The 21,561-nt window shown below is 41.1% G+C and overlaps 2 protein-coding genes across 3 annotated transcripts; one reads left to right on the top strand and one right to left on the bottom strand.

Moving 5' to 3' along the window:
• Positions 1–3,758: 3,758 nt before the first annotated feature.
• On the bottom strand, positions 3,759–17,936 carry LOC123048501 (kinesin-like protein KIN-7K, chloroplastic). Of its 2 annotated transcripts, none has more exons than XM_044471599.1 (25): positions 17,414–17,936; positions 17,197–17,294; positions 15,066–15,155; positions 14,639–14,691; positions 14,298–14,363; positions 13,525–13,578; positions 12,686–12,745; positions 11,782–11,860; positions 11,055–11,122; positions 10,177–10,233; positions 9,988–10,092; positions 9,592–9,696; positions 9,352–9,459; positions 9,134–9,265; positions 8,789–8,968; positions 8,505–8,669; positions 7,239–7,379; positions 6,715–6,834; positions 6,579–6,629; positions 6,420–6,467; positions 6,183–6,314; positions 5,192–5,872; positions 4,350–4,424; positions 4,114–4,214; positions 3,759–4,023 (listed from the first exon to the last, which is right to left on the bottom strand). In XM_044471599.1, the coding sequence occupies exons 1-24, from the start codon at positions 17,731–17,733 to the stop codon at positions 4,155–4,157; spliced, it is 3,048 nt and encodes a 1,015-aa protein (XP_044327534.1). In that variant the 5' UTR covers positions 17,734–17,936; the 3' UTR covers positions 3,759–4,023; positions 4,114–4,154. The 2 variants fall into 2 exon arrangements, with proteins under 2 accessions (XP_044327534.1, XP_044327527.1); XM_044471592.1 differs by having other exon boundaries at positions 4,295–4,424; positions 17,414–17,934.
• An 811-nt stretch (positions 17,937–18,747) lies between these two features.
• LOC123183947 (uncharacterized) lies at positions 18,748–20,369 on the top strand. Its single transcript, XM_044596299.1, has 3 exons — positions 18,748–18,831; positions 18,983–19,129; positions 19,719–20,369. The coding sequence occupies exons 1-3, from the start codon at positions 18,748–18,750 to the stop codon at positions 20,367–20,369; spliced, it is 882 nt and encodes a 293-aa protein (XP_044452234.1).
• Positions 20,370–21,561: the final 1,192 nt, after the last annotated feature.

Below are 21,561 nucleotides of genomic sequence, written 5' to 3'. Positions count from 1 at the left end.
CCATGGCGGCCTGGATGGCCGCCACGATCTCTTCTCTGTAGCTAGGTAGGGGAAGAGTGGGGGAGGTGGGCTGGGCCCTACTGTTGCACATAGAGCCCACTAGTGCAGTACTAACTAGATCCTTTTCATTTTTTTGTCTTATTTCTTTTAGGTGTTATTTTCTAATTATCTTGCATAGTAAAAGGTTCTTGTAAAATGTGAAACTTGTCACATAAATTTGATGCAATACTATGCCCATGCTCCAAAGGGTTCTAGTCAATTTGGATTTAATTCAAAATAGGTTCTGAAATTAAATGGGGCTATTTGGTGCTATTGGTCCATTGTTTAAAAATCCAATGGGCATTTTAAACATCTCCAAAAATGTTTGTTTAATGTAGAAACAAATATGTAGTGAATATTTGCAACCCAGCAAACATTTAATTTTGCAAGTTGGAGAAATATTATTCTTGACTTTTGTTTTAACTTTTGAATTTGAACTCGGTTTGGATCAAAGTGAGGTTTAGCAAATTAATTGTGATGACATGGCACCATTAGTGTGTCATTACTATAGCTTATTTATCCGGGCGTCACAACGGCTCAACAGGCGACCAAAGTTTTCTATCTACTGTGGGCCTGCCAAACTGATCCAAATCTGAATGGTCGGAGGTCGTTTATGAAGTGCCACCACGTGTTAGACCACCTCCCCCCAATGAAGAGGATTATGAACCTCATATTAACCCAGACACATATGAAGGTGACTTCTTCCAAGAAACACGTCTTTTCAAAAAAACGCTTCAAGAAACGCTCTATTCACCCCAGAACATTGAATTAGACAGCGACAGTGAAGCCGACTTCAGCCCTAAGCCGGAACAAGAAGAGCATGAACAGGAAGAGGTTACTCTTGCGGATGACTTGTCAATGCTCGACCGATTACGTAAAGGTGGCCTTCCACATGTTGATGCCACTTAACCCGATGAGCACTTCATTCATGATAGTGATGATGATGATGATGATGATGATGCATTTATTGATGCTGGAGCATTTATTGAACCCGATGATCAAGATTATTATTAGGTATTCATTTTTATGTTGTACTTGATTTATATAGTTACTTGTATGATTGTATGATTTATGATTTATGTAGTTACTTGTATAATTTTCTTACTTTGTATGATTGTTTGTTATACATAGTGCCATGGTCTTGATATATGTCCCCGTCGGCCCTCGCCCGGTTTATGATTCAGATGTGGTATATTCTCTTTTATAACTATTTGTTGCATTTCGCATTTATGACAATTATGGCCATCAAGTTGGCATAGAGATATTTTTATCTAGAAGGTATGTGAATCAAAAATTGCAACCGACCCTCCTGTCGAGAAGTTAAATTTAGTTGAGAAAAATGAGTATTTGAAAGAAAAAATGAAAAGAATTGAAGAAGAGAAGATGAAATTGGAGTTGTATGTTGCTGATGTCATCGATGATCACAAGATGAAGATGAATGCAATGCGCTTGAAGATTAAGAAGAGTAGAAAATATGCCATTGATAATGAGGCTTGGTATCATTATGCCGTTGGATCAATTGTTACCTTAGTTGCGATCTTGATCGCATTTATTGTGATGAGAGTAAGTTTTCTCTAGTGTTTTGCATAACAAATGACATAGTTAGCTTATTTAGTTCATTTATGACATAAGTAGCTTATTCATTTCAAAAATGGCATAATAACCTTGTTCTCTCATAGATGTCATATATTTAGCTTATTTTTCTCCAAAATGGTTCATGCTTCTTCTTCTTCTAGTCTTCTTCTTATTCTTCTTCTTCTTCTAGTCTTCTTCTCCTCCTTCTTCTAGTCTTCTTCTTCTTCTAACTTTCTTACTCCCATTTTTGCAGGTTTGATTCACTTCATGGAAGCAACATTGATGGACTACCGGTGTTTAGTTTTTGTTTTCATTTGTATTGATGCACAATGTGAAACTATGTATGTATATATGGATGAACTCCGTGAAACTATGTATGTATTGGATCCTTTAATACCCTATGTGTTATTGCATTGATGGGCTGCTAGATGTTTGATACATGGGCTATGTTTGAGGTTGAAACAATATATATCATATATATCTTTTGAAAATGTAGGGATATAACAGAAAACAGAAAAAACAGAAACAATACATGCACTTTGTCGTCCGCCACCGATGGCAAAGTGGTCTTTGCCGTCTGCCACCGACGGCAAAGAGGCCACGTGGTAGCAACCTGTGCAGTCTGGGAGCTGACCCATTTGGTTACTTTGGTTGTGGGACTTTGCTGTCTGCGGCGGGCAGCAAAGGCTGGGGGGGGGGGGCATGACACGTGGCTGACATCATACAACATGTTTGTCGTCTGCTGGCAGACAACAAATCCTCCCGTTAGCCACCTAACGTGGCTAACGCCGGTTTTTTGCCGTCCTTGTTCTTTGCCGTCTGCCACCGACGGCAAAGAACCTCTTTACCGTAACTTTCTTTGCCGGGTAGCTTTGCCATCGGGGGCAGATGGCAAAGAGGCTTGCCGTCCGCTTTTGGGTCATTTGCCGTCCTCCATGGCAGACAGCAAAGAAGTTGATTCCTGTAGTGAACGGCTATGGTTTCTAAAGTAGTTGGTTCGACCATGTGTCGAGCTCTGCGCATTGGATTAGATCATGGCACCACTTATAATGTTGCATTGTTTTTTATTGCATTTTATCATCGACTATGGGTCGATAATGGCAATGGAGATTCATCGATTTGCGTGTTGATTGAAGGTTGTATTTTGTGTGGAGTATGGGCTTGGTTGGGGGAGGGGGGGGACGTATCTGGTGCACCAAGGCAATTGGTACTACCGGTGCACCAGACCCCGTTGCACGTTCAAAAATGTTTTAAAAAATCCGAAAAAATTAGTGCATCAACACAACATCAATGTAAGTTGTCACAAAAATTCAAAACAATGCTCAAGATACAAAAATGACAAATTTGACGACAATGTGCTAATGGGCGAAAACTGAAGCCCAACTTGTGTTCTGTACTATTCAATGTCAAAATTGTCATTTTTATATCTCGAGCAATGTTTGGAATATTGATTTTAATTTTTGTCACAATGTACATTGATGTTGTGTCAATGCACTAATTTTTTCCGGATTTTTTCGAACAATTTTGAATGTGCAACAGGCAACCGGTAGCCACATACATCACCGCGCGGGGGGGGGGGGGGGGGGGGGTGATTCATGTATTTAGAAAAGGAGTTCTTGTATTAGGTTTGTGTTCATCGATGATCTTCATGAAAGTGTGCTCCACGTATTTGATAACGATTTTCCAAACAACTGTTCAAAGGGCAATGCTATACTGGAGGGAAGCGTCTTCAAGAAGCAGCCGATGAACGTTGGGAACTTTCATGATGTAATGGCCAACTCACTTTTGCAAGGTGGTTTTAAATTGTCAGCTCAAACAACAGCATGACGCTTCTAATCAAGGTTCCTCCGCAGGATGTCCCCACGCATCAGATGATGACAGAGGTGCAGGTGATGCAACCTACGAACTAGAGTTCACAGCTCTCGCATGCTGATTTGTGAAACGGTCAGTCAGTGCTGTCTGTGTCCAGATATAATATTTTTCAACCACACTACCGACCGTCTGGAAACAATACTGGGAGATTTCCAAGTCTCAAACTGCGTAAGTGCTCGCTCGGTTAATCCACGTCCTAAACTGAACAAGCATATAAACAACAGAAAAATAATTAACTGCATCAGCTTGAGGATCTCATGTTCATAGTTTACTTCTGAAAGAAAAGAAAAAATATGTATTGCCACATCAATTTGCTTTACTTGAGGACAATGTTGAGTCACATATCTATACACATTTGTCGAGAAGTCGCTGAACTTCTCAATACAACAAGGAGCCAAGGTAAAGCCATATAGGGAAATCAAACGAATGGCAATACAACATAGAAGGAACATAAAAGTAACCTTCTTTGCTACACAGAAAAAGAAACATATAAGGTTGGTGATTTTACATGGAGAGATTGGGCGCGTCAAAAGTTTCCTGGCAAGCATTTTCATCGGACAATTTCAAACGTTAGAAATTAGGATAGGATCAAAGATACCAACAGGCAAGTGGCGAAGTATTTGGTACCTTAGGCTAACAAGTGATCTATGTGAAGGTAATTATCCTGTCTAAGATTCGTGTGCGGCACAGAGGGCATTCCGAACAGGCAAGTGCGCAAGGCTTGCACACTGAAGAAAAGGCATAACATTAGTAAACATAAACGACAAGGATGTTTAGCACATGAATGCAATTCCCTATCATGACTTACAGCAAAAATGCCGACAAGGAAGCAAAACTGCAGCAGTTGCGGATTCAAAACATACTTTGCAGACATGGGAATTGCCATCTTTATCACTCAGGGGGTCAGTTTCCTTCTCCTTCATCTCTTGAATTTTAGCCTGCATGCAGCAAAACATCAGTAATCCAGCAGCCATTCATGATAGAATTTTATTTTAGTACCCAACAGAAGCTCTGCCTCTTCATTAAATGGAGAAAAGAATTAGCCAGTTAATAAGAGAAACCGGCCTAAAACTGAAACAACAGACTCATCCCAGTAACTAAACTAGGCCCAGAGCCTACTCCAGCTGCCAGTGCAGCCTTCTATGATGGAATGAGGACATTAGTTTACTTCTGAGATGTAAAAGCTGTTATGTTCAAATCGATCACTTTAGTTGAAGCTGACGATGTAAGTCAATTTAGATTACCACTGCAGGGCATACCTCAAAGGTTTGTACAGGGATCAACAGCTTAGCACGCAAGGGCCTTAGTTACTAACCACTTCCTGTGATTCATAATAATAGCAGTTTACAAAAAACAAAATCATTCAAACATTTTTAGGTTTGACCTTTATAGCATAGAAAGAATTGCACACATCGTCATGGAATATGTGCTCATAACATATAGTTGTTTTATTAAAAACAACACTTCTTAAGCAAACTGTGACCAAAATGCTACTTTTAAAGCCATGTGAACGTCCTAGACTACTTAAATTGTGAATCAGAGGGAGTATTTTATACCAAGTCTTACTAATACTACAAAGGCATCACACTTATCCCACAAACTATTTTGATGCATATGAGAATGGTAATGGTACACAAAGTAATGGACATATGTCCACCCCTTCACGAAGACACACCATAACATGAAACGAAAATTATAAACATACCTTGAGACGAACAAGAAGAGGTTCAAATTCTGGACTTCTATATTCTTCTGCAGTCAATGACTTCACAGTATCATCTGACACTTGTTTCTCAACTAAAGCTACATTTGTGTCACCTTTGTTTTCCTTTGCATCATTAGTTATGTCAGCTAGATTGATAGACCGGTCATCAACGTTTAAATCAGATATGCTGAAAGCCCCTCTCTTCAACTTAGCAACAAGAACCCACATGCCTGCTAGATCATTTTCTAGAGAAAGCTCTTTCTTCTTTGCTTCATCAAACTTCTTCTTGTACTCCTCTTCAAGAAGCTCCTTCTCTGCCAAAGCTGCTTCTAGAGCAGCTTCCCTCTTTTTTCGCGCCAGTAGCTCCATCTTCATATCCTCTAAATCAAGACTCCAGGTCCCAACTTCATCCCTGCCCCTACCTGCTGGGCGCCCCTTTCTAACAGGAACCCTGGAATGTGCCATCTCCTGGGCAATTAATAACTCCTTTGCCTGCCTTGCATTTTGTATCGATAGCTTTGTAACTTCTTCAGCCAAATTCTTAAGCTCAACAGCTGCAGAAGATGCCAATTCTTTTGCATAAGCAGCTTCCTCACTTAATTTGTGGTTCTGATTGATTAGGTCTCGATTTTCTTCAATCACTTCCAGATGCTGGTATTTAAGCTTCTCAGTTTCAACTTCCTGTCAAGATATATTGGCAAAGTTGATTGACTCGTTTAATAAGGGGAAAAAACGTAAACTAATTATGTACAACCAACAAATGAACATATAAATTAGTATTGCATATCCACATGCTTAAAAGAGTGCAGCACAAAATTTAGCGCAATGTTCCAGCAAATCATCCACAAATACGTAGTGGGTTTTATACAATATAAGAATATGCCATAGATGCACAATATATCATTATAAACAAAATAAATTAAAGACACAAAAAAGTAGTGCAGAAATCTTGAAAGAAATCCAGTTAAACTGAAGATAAAACGGATTAAACCTTGGACTGAAGTTTAGATTTCAAATCAAGAATCTCCTGATGTGTGCATTGTTCAGGGGATATGTTGGTTTTCGGTATGAGCTGTGCCTCAAGGCGTAGAACTTTTTCTTGTAAATCATTGATTTCCATACTCTGCAAGTAGCAAAAAAAATTCGTACAACAAATTAAGTATTTCCCACTCGAATATTCTAAACTGAAACTAGGCACACATAAAAGGAAGGAAGAAGGAAAGAGAACCTTCTGTTGTAGCTGCTCCTGAAGGACACGATTATCGGCCGATTTTAACTGTTCCAACATATAAGAAGACAATCAGAACTTTTCTAAAATATATCTATACATGTATATTGAAGACACATCAGTTTTGTGGGAAGCACACTGAAAATTTAGTAAGATCACCTCTAAGTCAAAAGCCTTCTCATTGCATTGAGCTGTCAACTTCGTAATAGTCTGTTTCCACAAAACGTATGTTACTACGCAGGGAAGGGGATACACAAATAATTAAGAGGCTTATCTTTATACTAGACAACATTACCTGCTGCATATCCACCATAGAAGCATTAGCAACTGATGCCTCACCGCTTTCCATGATTTTTTGTTCCAGGGCTCGCAGATGCCTCCTCTTTTGCTGGATTTCATGCTCTAAATTCTCTATCTGTTATCAAAAGATACATGCATGAATATTAGTTACAGTGCAACGCATTGGAACATCATGAAGATATAGAAGATGATACATTCTATCAAAAAGAGTTACAAAACTATCAAAAGAGGATGTTAAGGGGCCATCTATCAGAAGTGGCATATTTAAAATGGAACGGTTAAAGTAAAGGGCAGCAAAGCAAGATAAAATATCAACCATGAGCTTTAGAACATATTCAGAATCCTAGAAAAATAGCAGAAGTGTGTAGTGTATGCAACTGTCAAGCACTCCATGTGTCTGTCTTTCAGTAACACGAAGACATATGCTTATTTGTCTGGATACTTATTCAGTAGAACAAGAAGTTGAATATTGAGCAGGAAGTTAAATGTAAAAAATGCTAAGAATGGGATGACACCTACTTGATTCTTTGTCCCTTCAGGGTCTTCTATGGATTGTTCAATTAATCTTTTCAGCGAACTGGTACCAAAAGCAATCTCCCCAGCAAGCATCTTAACTTGCTCAATCAATAGATCCAAATGATCCGATTCCGTGATTCCCACCTGATATACAAAGTACATTAAGCTATAACCAATAATCATTCGTAAATTCAGCACGTTCTCTTTCAAAATCCAGTATAAAATTGACTCTTAAAAAGTATAAAATAACCATTGTACTGTCTATTGAATGTCTAGCATCAGAGCTACTGAAGCCAGGACCATTGTTAATATAGACTGTTGGACATGTTCCATCAGCCAGTGCAAAATAAAGATCCACTACAAGTCTCCACTCGGTCCTTGACTCCTCTGTCTGCCCTCCTGTTGTATCTCCTCCTCCTTCCCCTCCTGACTCCTATCGGCTGTCGCTGCCTCTTCCTTTCCCTTCTTCACCAAAGGTCGCTGCCTCCACCACACAATGGTGCTGCCTCCGCACTAAACTGTTGTTCCTGCCACAGCCACCTCCTCCATACCTCTTGCTGCTGCCGCCTCCTCTCTAGGACTTATTCTAGATGTCCAGTACCTAGATCTGATTTTGGTATTTGCATTTGGATTTAGGGCATGGCAAATAGACGCTCTCGATCTTAGTTTAGGTTTTCCATTTTCATATGGTAATATCAACTCCTTGCTCTCTCATAGCCTCACTAAATAATTTATTTATTTTCAAGTACAAATAAACGCTTCTAGGAGTATTATCTAACAAAAAAAACAGATTAATCGATCCATTCTTGCTTTATGGAAATATTGTATCAGCATATCGCAGTATCTGTATCGCAGATGCCTTCTATTCTTGGGAAAGGATAAATAGAGCTCAGCACAAAAATATTCGTGGCAGTGAGAATAGAACACAACTCCCATACATGACTTTTCTCCAAAAAAAAACTCCCAGCCATGACTGTTAAGAAACAATGCATGACTGCAATGGGGAATAAGCTGTGACTGTTACACGCACTAATTGCACGTAATGTTTTTAGTGGAAAACCAGTAATATGGCCAAATAGGTTTTGGATTTCTAATATTGTAGTTTTCCAAATGTTGTTTTGAGCCAAACAAGTGACAAGACATATTTTCCACAAGAAGTTGTGCATCAAAAAAATAAAGAACGGCAAGATGATAGCTATAAACCTTAGGATTATGGCATGGGCACATGTCACTGGTTTACTGGTCAATTAAAAAATGTAGAATGCAAACCTGCATTGAATCTTGTCCTGAACCAGTTACTGAAGAAGGATCTCCGCTAGCAGACCTTAGTCCATTGATCTCATCCAACGGGTCAGGAAAAGCAGATGATAAGGTGTCCTTTGATGTACTGTCATTTTGGACTACCGTAGTACTATCTTGGGAAGAGCTTAACTTCTGAAATAGATAGAATTAGTACACTTTCTAAGTTAAAAGAGCATGACTTATAACTTCATAGAATCAAAAACCTTAAATATGGTAACAAATGCAGAATCAGATCAATAATGAGCACCCACATCTTCCTCACTAACAGAATTTTGGCGCTGAAGACGAGACGAATCTGTCAAAGCAGGAATATTGGTCTTCGTGGAAACAAGTATTAACTTGGTCAACCGCTGTATTCTGCTCATCAGAGCAGCTTTGGCATCCTCTTCCTCCTCAAGGCGAGATTGCATTTTTACCTGGCCCTCTTCCAACTAAACAAGGCAAAAGAAGTCATTTTTTAAGCATTTACCAACTTAACAATATGAAATCAATATAAGTATTCATATATAGAACAGTAAAAAATCAAGCATTTGCATAGATGCCTCATAAACCATTGTGCTCCTTAGTTTTATCTGGCAAAAGCAAATGAAGCAGACCTGTTGCCGTAAAATCATTATTTCTTCCTGACTAGCACCCCCAAGCATTCCTCTCCTAAACTCATCAAGCTCTTGCTTTAGAGATGATATTTCTCTCTGATACTTCTTGATCAAAGACTTCTCATCAACTAACTGCAGAGAGAAAATAATGAAATGTCCATTAATTATTCAAGTAATGGTGCCACGGGAAGTAAGAATCGCATGCTGAGAACATTTACCCGGTTACGAGAGGCATAAATTTCAACACGTTTTGCTCTGCTTGCAAATTTCAATGTATTATGGGTTTCCTCCATGTTACTCGATGCTGGGGTAATTGTGCAAATTAGCTGCATAAAGAAGTCAGTATGTCAGCTGGATAATTGAAAATAAAGTTTCACTACACGCTGCAAAGATAGCCTCCACCAGCACATGTAGTGAGTTCCAAAGCAGGAAGCTCTAAAGAACGGGTAGATACTTACTGAGACGTGACCATGGCCACTCAGTGATGACTGCAGCAGACGAGTCAACTTAGAATCTCGATAGGGTATATGTGTTGCTCTCCCTTCACTGAGCTTCCCGATAACCTTTGAATTAGGAAGTTAAGTTCAGAATTAATCAGTGATTACATTAAGGATACCAGAAACATAAGTGGCCCTGAAGTAGAGGTTGCTTAGAATAAATGTACAAAATATGTTGCCACATTCAACAGCTCCAACTAATTACCAGATGATGTCCAATATAAATATAAGTTCAGGTGTGTTCCCTGAAGTTCTAAAACAGGATCTTAACAAGATGTGTTTCAAGTTGAAATTTACGACAATAGACATAAAACGAAAACCCTGAGTTGTGACAGGTAATTAGAAACAAAAGCTTACTGTTCCGAGAGTTAAAAGACTCTTGTTAATATAAGATCCTTCCCTTCTTCTTAACCCCGTAGTCTCTGTCTTAGAACTCTCTGAGCCAGCTAGATCAATCAAATTCTATAGAGAAGAAGCATTAAAAAGTAAGACTAGAAAGCGTAACGGTTGAAAAATGTAATCTTGTTTATGGGTAAAACAACATACAAGCTGTGAGTACATGGCTCCATCGTACTCGTCACCACGATCACTGCTTTCAATCATCTGCAGAAGAGCGCACAAATATTATAGACCCAAATAAATAAATACAACATATCACATGTGAGATTCAGAAACATGATGCATCATTATCAAGAAACCCAAGAGCATCCGCCATACAAGAACAATAAGGCAATATTCATAAATAAATTGATTAAGTTCTTCACTCTGCAACTCCTGGAAACTAATTTGGAAAAGCTGGGCGCCACCGCAGGTTAAGTTCTTCCACTGGCTGGCTAACCAGGATCGCTGCTGGCAGCCAACAGGCTCGCCCGCCGCAGCCTGCAGCACCACCCCCGCTGCCTACTATGCGATCAAGCCCCGGAAACTATGCGACACCTCTTGTTGGACTGCACCTTCGCCCGGCAAACCTGGCATGAGGTACTGACTTGGCTAGGAGTTCAGATACCTACACCAAACCATGAGGCAACGCTAATGGACTGGTGCTGCGCGCGAACACAAGGAGCAACAACGCTGCAGCGCAAAGCGCTGGCATCTGTCACCCTCCTCGTGCCTTGGATGATCTGGAAGCACATGAACGAGTGTGTCTTCGACAATGCCAGCCCTTCAATTGCTACACTTGTAGGCAGGATCAAGGACGAAGCTTCTTCTTGGGCGACGGCCGGCGCTCTAGGACTTAGAACTGTCTTGCCCTCTACCTGGGATGTCCACTGACTTCCTCCCATCTATCTGTAACCCTTGCCTCCTAGGAGGATTGTACCATACTTCTACCTTTTCAATGAAATGAAATGCAAAGGTCTTTTGCGTTTTCTCAAGAAATTTTTTTGATTAAATGCCTTAAATACTGATGGAATTTCTGAGCTCACCATAGTGAAAATAGTATGACTTCGGCTGCTAAATAAGTTGAAGTTGTTTGAACCAACATGCCGATGCTCTGTCATTTGAAGTAGTATTAGTTTAACTCTGATAAGACTACAATTATATAGTAGGTCATGAATTAAAATATCACCAAAACAGAAAAAACTGTGAAACACTCAGGTAAGACAAAAAGTGTGAGTAATTCAGAAATTAGCACCAAAATTGAGTTAGCAAACTGAATAATTACAACTGTGAGTAAAATCATATGTTGTCTAGAAATAATATTAGCTGATGCTTAAACCTATTTTTTTACAGAATGGATGATGTTTTAGGTTCGCAAACTAAAGTATCTATGAATTAATCATATTGTGATTGGGAATATAAGAGAGACCAGCGTTGAGAATAGATTATGGGAGAGAAGTCAGTGGACAATAGTAGTCTTGATAATATGCAGCATAACTGATTGAGAGACAACAATTTCTCGCAGACTGAGAAACTGCTGATCCGTTAAACAAAAGCAATCATAGGAAATCAGTGGCTAGTTATTGGTTCTACATGAGAAGAAAATCATACAGTTCACAAGCAGACTAATGCATTGTAGAGAGATACTGCATGGCTAACTGCACATGTCTCACAGAAACAACACCTTCCTGGTGCATATCCATGCCAATCGGTGACCCCTACCATCTAGCCAGTAACACTCTAGTAGTAGGGAAAGCAATATATTATAATCACCTTCGCCAGCAGCTATGAAAGAGAGAGCATGTCCTGGAGAAAGTACAACTTCTTCTTTTATTCCTTCTACATATGTTCCCTGTAGCAGAAGGAAGAAGATCAGCGGAAGCTCAAAACTAGAGGTATCACTGCAGTAGATAAAGGCATGAAGCTACATTGGCGTTATTGCATATAACACAGCTTGCATCGTATATGAACAAGGAAAAAACAACACTGAGTCACTGACTACACAAACAAGATCTACATGTCAATCACTCTCAGAGCCAAATGGCACTCCAGACATAGTTTACGTGCTCACTTGACATGTAACAATTTCATTACCAAAAGAAGGCCACAAAAACTGCTTATCATTTTGATAACTTGCAAATCAAATAGATGGCATTCTGCTGGAACCATTAATCTAGTCATCATTTCATGAGGAAATAACAAGGTTTAAAGAAAGATAATGTGTAGCAAGTACGAGCAATACCATATCAAACCCATGAAAGCTAAACTAACAATATTACAATATCTTCACAGTTTGTTAACTGGATGGAATGATGTCCAGAACTTTAAAAACAAAACAAGATAAAAAGAGGGGCAGAAAGATAATGTGTAGCAAGTAAGAGTAATATCCATATCAAACCCATGAAAGCTAAACTATCAATATTACAATATCTTCACAGTTTGTTAACTGGATGGAATGATACCAGAACTTTAAAAACGAAACAAGGTAAAAAGAGGGGCAAAACGAAAAGCAGATTCATACTAGCGAGAATAACAGCAAAAAACTAAGAAAATAAGTACCAAAAATGTACTCAAATTTAGGTTTCAGGAGGAGATGCAAAACAATTAAATACAGAATTACAGCACAGATACAGAAGCAAGACAATAAACATAGTGTAACAACTGTAGGGGATTAAACCTGTGCATCCTCCCTCACACGCAGATTTTGTCCAGTAGGATCAAGCAGATCATTTATCACCTGCAATAAAATGTACAGATTTAAACCATCCAGATAGTACTAGATGAAAGTGCATTCTGGATACAGATAATCTGCGATGGAGTGTGACTTGTACTCCCTCTGTAAAGAAATATAAAAGCGTTTAGATCACTATTTTAGTGATCTAAACACTCTTATATTTCTTTACGGAGGGAGTAACTTTTAACTTGACCTTCATGAAAGGCAAGGAGCTCAATAATCAATATATGGAAATCATAGTATCACTCAGACAGTATTTGTATAGCACAAGATTGGAGGGATATATGACAATCACCAACTGGCATGGGTGTGGCTCATGCAAGCTGCACCCACACCAAGAATAGTTAAGACCTAAGATTAGATATTTCCCTAAATAAGAGACTAATCAAGACTAAATAAGAGACTAATCTTTAGTGGATTAATCTCTGTAGATCTTTTGACTTTGTTCAAACAAAGGCCAGCCATATATGAGGAGGTAGGCACATCCACACATCTACCATCAGGAACGTGAAGTCCAACCAACAAAAATAAGTGCTGAGAGCATGCAGCAAAACAAAAAAGGGAAATATGAGGATAATTAATGGGAGCACACTCTAGGTAGGGAAATGACCAGGAAATATTTTGCGAATGGTCAGACAAGTCAGTATTTATATTAATTTATTACAAAGAGAAAAGGCACAGCGCACAAGGATCAACTGTTACTTGAGTAACGCTGTTGGACTATTCAAGAAAGGGATAAATGCAGTGACTTTGGAGAAATTTACGAAATGGAGATACCATACCTCATTATAGATTTCCAGGTATGATACACGTAGCAAAAATTCCCTTCCAGGAGTCTGTTGGTCAAGATATGCAAATCAAGGGTTCAAGTTCAGTATAACCAGAAAAAATGACAAAATATTCAATAGATATGAGCAGCAAAGAGTAAACAGTAGAGTTGATAAAGAACACGATTGACAACAAAACAGAACGTGCAAGTTTTGTATATAGGTTTGAGTATGTCATATGGCCACAATTGAAGTTGTCAGCCTTCCCTCTCAGCCTCTCAATGCTCTTCAGTTAATCAAATAAATAAGATTGTTTTATTTGTTCGCTAAGTGAGTGAGGAAATCCTTGTGTAAAAACCAACAAAAGAACTCTCCAAACTCATAAGTCCACTTTCCAGGCAGTTTATCTTCAACAAAGAGCTACCACACAGTTATACAGACTCAGTCTTAACTCTTAACTCTTAAAGCTCTGTTGTTTGGAAATTCAGATTATTGTGGTCAGCTGAGTTTGGATATAACAGATCATGTTTGCATGACATGCATAAACATGGGCTGCTTTGGTGATACAGTGTTCGAAATTATATTTAGTGTTTATCTAAACGATGCTTTGTGGCTAGTAATGACTAGGAAGACATAGGTACAGATTTACGAGGTGATTAACTAGTCACCAAAGTAAAGTGTTCCTTCATTAAAAAATATAAAACAAATCCATTAGTGCAGTTAAACATATTTACAGTGTGGAGTTTAAATGCTATATTGCTATGTAACTCAAGCACTTGCTGTCATACCTCTTGTATTAAGCTGAAGACATCCTTGATGGCTAATGGGATTATTCCAGGACAATTCTGGTCACCCTGCGAAGATTGGGGAACAAATGAATAGGCAGTATAAATATTAGTCTTGTCTTCACAAATCACAAATGGGCTTGTATCCAACAATATTATTTGCGAAAAATGGATATAGCACAATCATAATTGTTACCACGTGAAGTAGCAGGTGCAGAAAATCGATTGGAACAACAGAATTGAACTGAAAGGAATGTGCTAAAGGGAAGACCCTTCAAAGAATAATATCTTGCTGCTATTCTACCTGTGTTTTGGTCTTATTTCTGTAGAAAATAAGAACTTACATGCATTGTGTGGGTTTTCCCACTGCTTGTGACACCATAGGCAAAAACTGTCCCTACAAGTTAGTACAAAGATGTGTTCAGAGATCAGTGACTATGATAAGCTAACAATTCACCATACAAGGTAAAATATGAATTATGTAAGAATAGATGCCATTACAGCAATAGCCCTCATAAAATATCAAAGCATTGAAGAAAACGATATGGACAATAAGAGTAAATTAGGTATCAAAGGAAACATGATGAGAAGGTAGAGATTGGATATCTCATAATGCACTGTGCAGTCACGACAGTAACATTACATATGGGCATAGAGTGAAGGTGGACAGATAAAAGTCTCTGTGGCTGTTGAATTACATATGACATTATAATTATATCAAAAATCAAAATAAAATGTGTAGAGTAACCTAAATAAATGAAAGTGGCATACCATTTATGCCCTCCATAGCACCTTTCACAACAGGCCGAGCAGCAACATCATAGACAGCCTCTGTAGCTGTTGAAGGCCCAAAAACTCTATCTAAACAAAGAAACAAAGTGGAGAAAAGAGATTAATTATCATGTAGAAATCAAGGTGACATAATATGTTGATTTATCTTAGTTGGTTCGCCAGTTTTAAATTCAGCTATATTGATTTGCTGTGACCAATAACGTTTTATCACAGTAAGGGAAAGAATCAGGATAACTGTTTAGAAACTACCCCCTCCATCCCATAATTTAAGATGTTATTAACTTATTACAACCTAATAACATCTTATAATAGGGGCCGGAGGGAGTAAATGCCATTAAGTTTGCTGTGAAACAATTTTCTGGGTCTTTTTTCAGCACATGTGTCCAATTTCTATTGATAAAGATCACAGCACAGGGCATCAGCATCATCCATGTCCTACGATCAACGTCCATGGAGAATATCAGACATTCCAGAGAACTACATAAAGACCTTGTTGGTATCTATATTCTAATGCATCTCAACAGTGAACCACAGTTCTTGAATTTGCAAATGGATACCTTCAGACCAAATTTTGAATATATCTACATCTCAGGAGGCGAAAACTAAAATGAACAAAACCCTGCGTAAGTATGAACACAGGACCCCCCCCCCCCCCCCTCCACATGTCCATACCCCGCATATCAAAGGTGATCAAACCCATCTGTGTATCTTTATATGAAGCCACGAATCATGCCACAAACTTCAATGAAACTTCAGGGATCTCAGCACTTCCCAACATCTCAGAGGAAACAGCATCCTTGCCTCTGGATAAGCTTTGTTATCGTTTCATGCCCGCATTGGACACTCTTGCGAGCAAAAGAAGGATCTCATAAACTGTATCTATATCATAGGCTTCGTAGGCTATGTGTGAATGTGAAGTACGCCCATCTTCAGTCTAGATTTCAAAACGCCCTTCTAAATCATAGGCTTCATAGGCTATGTGTAAATGTGTGGGCATAAGACTGTCTTATCACTGTGCCTTTTAATAACATAGATCAGATAATATCATAATGCACTCCATACTATTCATTGTACTTAACAAATAAGTACAAAAGAAGGATAAGTCAAAATATCCATATGCATATACATTGTATAATACACAAGTAGTGAAATCATACAGTGAGAATTGGAACTTCTCTCTCAGGTATATATAATGTAGAATCGGCAAAAATTATCCACGCCCAAAAAGCCACAAACTGATGATATATATGTTCTTAACTACTCCAGGTATCTGGCTGGCATGTGCCCATTCTCAAATTACCAGCCAACACCAATGTTTCCCTTCACAAATATTCTGTATCCATAGCTTGAACAAGCTTTCAAACATCCACTGGTCGTGGAGAACAAATTGGGCCATGAGACCTGTACTAGCATTGCCTATGTAAACCGTAGATCTCACTGTCAAGTCATCTGAAATTCTTAATTGAAATTCACAGCATACTTAGTGAGGGCAATTGAGAGCAAACAGTCTTCTGCAATCTCCATAAAAACAGTCTTCACGGCATACTGACGTCAATCTCGTGAAAAATTACTAGCTGTCGACTAAACAATATCAGCTGCCTCTTAAGAAATGTGAACCAGGACTAAAATTTTCAGTTCATCCTCCCTTGTCTTGGCTCTTATGAATTCTGTCAGCCCACAATACTAGCCGCCTCCGTGCTAATTTCAGTAGTGCCTCACTTATGGTGTAAAACGTGTGTGTGACTATGTATAAACATGCATATATATATATATATATATATATATATATATATATATATATATATATATATATCAGTTAAAGTGTGCTATATATATATATATATATATATATATATATATATATCAGTTAAAGTGTGCATGTGACTATGTGTAAACATGCATATTTCACCAATGTACCCTGGAGAAAGAATTGCATTCAATAGCCGAACCGATATCATCCTCAAAATTTGCATGAAGAATCCAAGCCCCCAAATCACAGATAGCTCACAACTACTATAGTCAGGTACCTAACTTGCCAAATCACCAATCCCACAACCTACATTGCCAAATCCCAAATAAACCGACGGAGCAACAAAGCGTAGCTGCTTACCATAACCATAAGCCGATGGCTGGACGTAGTCACACCGCACAAGCCGATCCCCGTCGGGATACCACGTGATCTCGTCGCCGCGCTGGATCTCCCGTTCGCTGCAACCACATCGAATCCAGCTCAAATCAGTCGGAATACTGGCGACCGCGCCCCGGCACAAGCCCATGGCAACAGCGCCCGCAGGCAGATCCCCGCAGCCCCCCTCCCAGATCCCCACCTGAGTGGCCGGAAGCGGATGGTGACGGAGATGCTGTCGCCTGATCGGGAGGTGTCCTCAATGACGAGCTCGTCCGCGCTAGGGAACGGCACCGGAGCAGGAGGCGGCGGCGGGGCGGGGGCGGACCGGCGCCCGGGGGTGGTGGACCTGGAGCCCCCGCCGCCGCCGTACGAGGAGACGGAGGAGGAGGAGCGGGGGATGAGCCGCCCGGCCATGTAGGAGCTGGAGGAGGAGGAGGAGGTCGGCGGGCGGCGGCTCCCCGCGGAGAAGGGCGAGCTGCTCCGCCTCGACGAGGACGACGAGGACGGCCGCGACGACATCGCGGATCTCGCACGCACGCACGCGGCGGTGGGGCGCGGCGCGGCGCGGGACGGGGGGAGCGAGGCGGAGGTGGGGGGAAGGTATCCGAAGGTCAGAGGCTTCACATGGCCTGCTCCATTCAATCCAAAAGAGAAGGGAGGCCGCTGCGTCGCGAGATTTTAAAAGCGAGACGCCACGCCGCAGAAGAAGCAGCAGAAGCAGCACGGGAGGAAGGAGGAGGAGGCGGAGGAGGCTGCACTGCTACTACCCCTTGCTCGACGCAGGAGCGTAGGTGGGGACCACGTTGACCACGTGGCGGCGCAGTTACACTGAGCTGCCGGGGTAGTACGCCCGCGCGGCCCACCCGTCGGTCGGCGGCGGTGATTTGAAATGGGGAGGACGGTGAGCCGGGTTGCGTGTGGCGGGCGGGAATAACTGCGGCGTGTTTCGCTTTCTGCGGGAGTTTTTATTGCTCTCGGGGTCGGGGTCTCGGGGAGGGGCCAGGGCCCAGGGGAAAGGGAAGCGGTGGCCGGTGGGAGGAGGGAAGAAGGCAGCGGGCGTGAGGTGGGGAAAAAAAAACTGAGGTGCGGTGGTGAAACGGGTGGTGGCAGCGTGCGGCTTTCCTGGAGGCGCACGCGATCTGCTGCCACTGCGGCAACTGAGCGCTGAGAGTAAATTGCACAGAAGTACCACAATTGGGGCATTGGAAGCAGATTGATATCAAGATTGGTAATTTTTACATGTCAGTACCAAGATTGGGGCGAGCCGTTGCAAAAAAGACTAAAAGTGTGTTTTATACGTATTGACAGAAAAGCTGACCGGTTGGGCCCGCCCGTCAGGCGACACGCTGGCCAGTGCGCGCGTGACTGGGCGCTGACTGGGACGAGGCCGGCTCCCGTTTAGGGCGCGGCTGGTGCGGTCGAGCCACACCCCCGCTCACTCCCCTCGCTCTGCTCTGCTTTCTTCTTCCTTCTCTCTGTCTCGCCGCCGGCTGCGCCCGCCCCCGCCGGACGCCACACGACGCTGCCGCAGCCATGGTTTTTGAAGACGAGAGCAGCGACGAGAACTCAAGCCTCCCGTACATGCACTCCGAAACCTCCACCGATGGGCTCAATCAGGTCAGTTACTCCATTGGAGCTAGGGTTAGGGCTAGGTTTAGGAAAATTTTGGGATTTTTCTGTCTAGGTGGTCTTTGCTGTGAGGATTTCGTTTGATTTGCTTTGTCCTCGTCCTCTGCACATGATGCTAACTTGGATTTTGCTTGGGCAGGTGCCTTTCTCTCTTCAGGACCCGGATTACAATGGTCTTGAGCTAGATCTGATAGTGCTGTGCGAGAAGCATGGGAAGCCATCAGAGAGGCTTGTTGCATTTGAAGGAACAATGACTGGGAGAAGGTTCTTAGCATGTGCAGAGCCGGTAATTTTCTTGCCTTATTGATTATGCACAGGATATGTTCATTGGAAGTCACATAGTCTTGTTTGCCAATTGTTATTCAGTTATGTGATTGGTAATTTTGTTAGTCATATATGTCATACTGTAGTGCTCATTGTAGGAATGGTGAATATTATGGTCAGTAGAGTGCATTTAGGCTAAATATAGGCTCAAGCATGCTCTGTTGTGTGCACATGAATGCTCTGTTGTATGCAATGTTGCTTAGTACTCACATTAGCCATTAGCTGATGTGTGACTCTTAATAAGTAACTGTTGCTTACTGCTGATAGTAGGTACTGTCATTAGCTAGTTTGTTCCTGCAGGCTAATGTAGTGTATTTAGCTAGGCTAATGTAGGATTCCATTATATTAATGGCCAATTGTAAGTTGGTTATTATGCAAAGTTGAATGTAGTGTTACTCTGCTAATTATATACTGATCACCCTCTTGCTTAGCACATGGATGTGCAAATTCAGTGTTGGTCAGTACCAACATTAGCTACTGGCATGAACTAACTGTTGCTTACTACTATTAGTAGTTGTATTGTACTAAATTTTGCCTTGTTATTTTTCCAGGAAGGTCAGAATTGTGGGTTTGTTCAGTGGGTTGATGAGCAGTGGCCCCCAACAATGGAGAATGCATTGCTGAAGCTTTGGTCAATGGTTGAAGAGAGCAAGTCTGCTAGGGTGGATGATAATCTTCAAAGTTCTTTAACTATTCACCATTTGACAGAAGAAAATAAGAAGCTGGATGCACAATATGACAAGTTAGTGAAAGATGTGCATCAACTTGTGGACTTTCAGCAGGATAGGGTTGTGGATTTCAGTTATCTGCAGTCAGCTGTCACATATCAGCACCAATGCAGAGCTGAATTGGTGGCTGGTATGAATGCAAAAATGGCAAAGAAAGATGCAGCTCTAGAGAAGCTTCAACAGAAGTTTGAAATCCTGTGCAACCTGACAAGTGCTCAAGCAACTGCCATCCAAAACCTCAAGTTGAAGAAGATGAAAGAGAAGCAATTGAGGATTGAGGCTCAAGAGAATTTGGAGCTGAAGAATGCAGAGTTCACAAAGTTTGAGGAGAAGCTCACCCAAGAGAAGCTAGAGTTGAAGTTCCAGGTTGCTGATCTGCTGAAGCTTAAGGAAAACCATAAAGAAGAGCTCATGAAGGCAGAGGAGAAGCTGAAGGAGAAGATCAAGGGGATCCAGGCCATCTTGGAGAACTGAACAAGATGAATTAAGATTAGTGGGCATTGCAGACCTTTTGGGAAGGATGGCTGTGCAATGGCCTAGTAACTTAGAATTATGGTAGTGTAATGTATGGTTCTAGAACTAATTGTGAACTCTGGCTGTTTATGTACCTACTAATATGCTATTCATCCTTTTGTGAGAAAAGGATGGATTGTGCATTTGAACTCCACTATGTAATGTGAACAATGGTTGTGTATTCCTATAATGTGTTGAACTCCAGTTAGTATCATTTGCTTATGTTAGACTGAAAATGATGGTTAAATGCATTTGAGGAATAGTTACATATGTTAGAGTGATGCTTAAATGCTTAAATGCATTTGCAAAAGGAATAGTTTTAGGTGGTTCCGTCGACCCCGAGACACCCTAGACCCTAGTTGATGGCTTTAGGTGGTTCCGTCGACCCCGAGCCACCAAAACCCAAAATGATGGCTTTAGGTGGTTCCGTCGACCCCGAGACACCCTAGACCCTAGTTGATGGCTTTAGGTGGTTCCGTCGACCCCGAGCCACCAAAACATAGACAACATAAAAAGGACCATTTTGAGCATAGACAACATATCAATAATAAAAAGAACCATTTTTATCATAACAACATATCAATCATAAAAAGAACCATCCAAGCTTGCATAATCAATAACTCCAGCATATCAAGATAGTCCATTCCAGGCATTCACTCATAAGTTGCATCCACATCAACAAAAGCCATATATGGCATTGATTCTTAAAGTACACCACCAAAGCAAAGATGACATTGTACACCACCACATGAAGTATCTAGTTACCACTTGCATAGAAGTACCTCCCCCATCCAGTATGTCTACCACCAGCACCTCTCCCAGCAACAGATGTGGAGGGAGCAGTAGATGTGGAGGGACCAGATTGTCTTGGGGCAGAGAATGCACCTCTCCCTCTCCCAACACCTCTTGCAGCACCTGGTGCAGCACCTCTCACAGCACCTCTTCCAGCAGCTTGAGCTGCTGCAGCACCTCTCCCAGCTCCTCTCCCAGCTCCTCTCCCAGCTCCTCTCCCAGCTGTTGGTGTTGTTGTAGGAGCTGCATGAGAGGTTGTTGTTGCTGGTGTAGTAGCAGCACCACCACCATTGGAATTCCTTGCAAGAGGCTTGCATAAACAAGAAGGAAAATGAGTAAGTACTTAAAAAAATGGAATGTA

The sequence above is a fragment of the Triticum aestivum genome, chromosome 1A (assembly GCF_018294505.1).
Source record: "Triticum aestivum cultivar Chinese Spring chromosome 1A, IWGSC CS RefSeq v2.1, whole genome shotgun sequence".
NCBI classification, from domain to species: domain Eukaryota; kingdom Viridiplantae; phylum Streptophyta; class Magnoliopsida; order Poales; family Poaceae; genus Triticum; species Triticum aestivum.
Note: the sequence above shows the minus strand (reverse complement) of the source record. Positions and strands in the feature narration are given on the sequence as shown.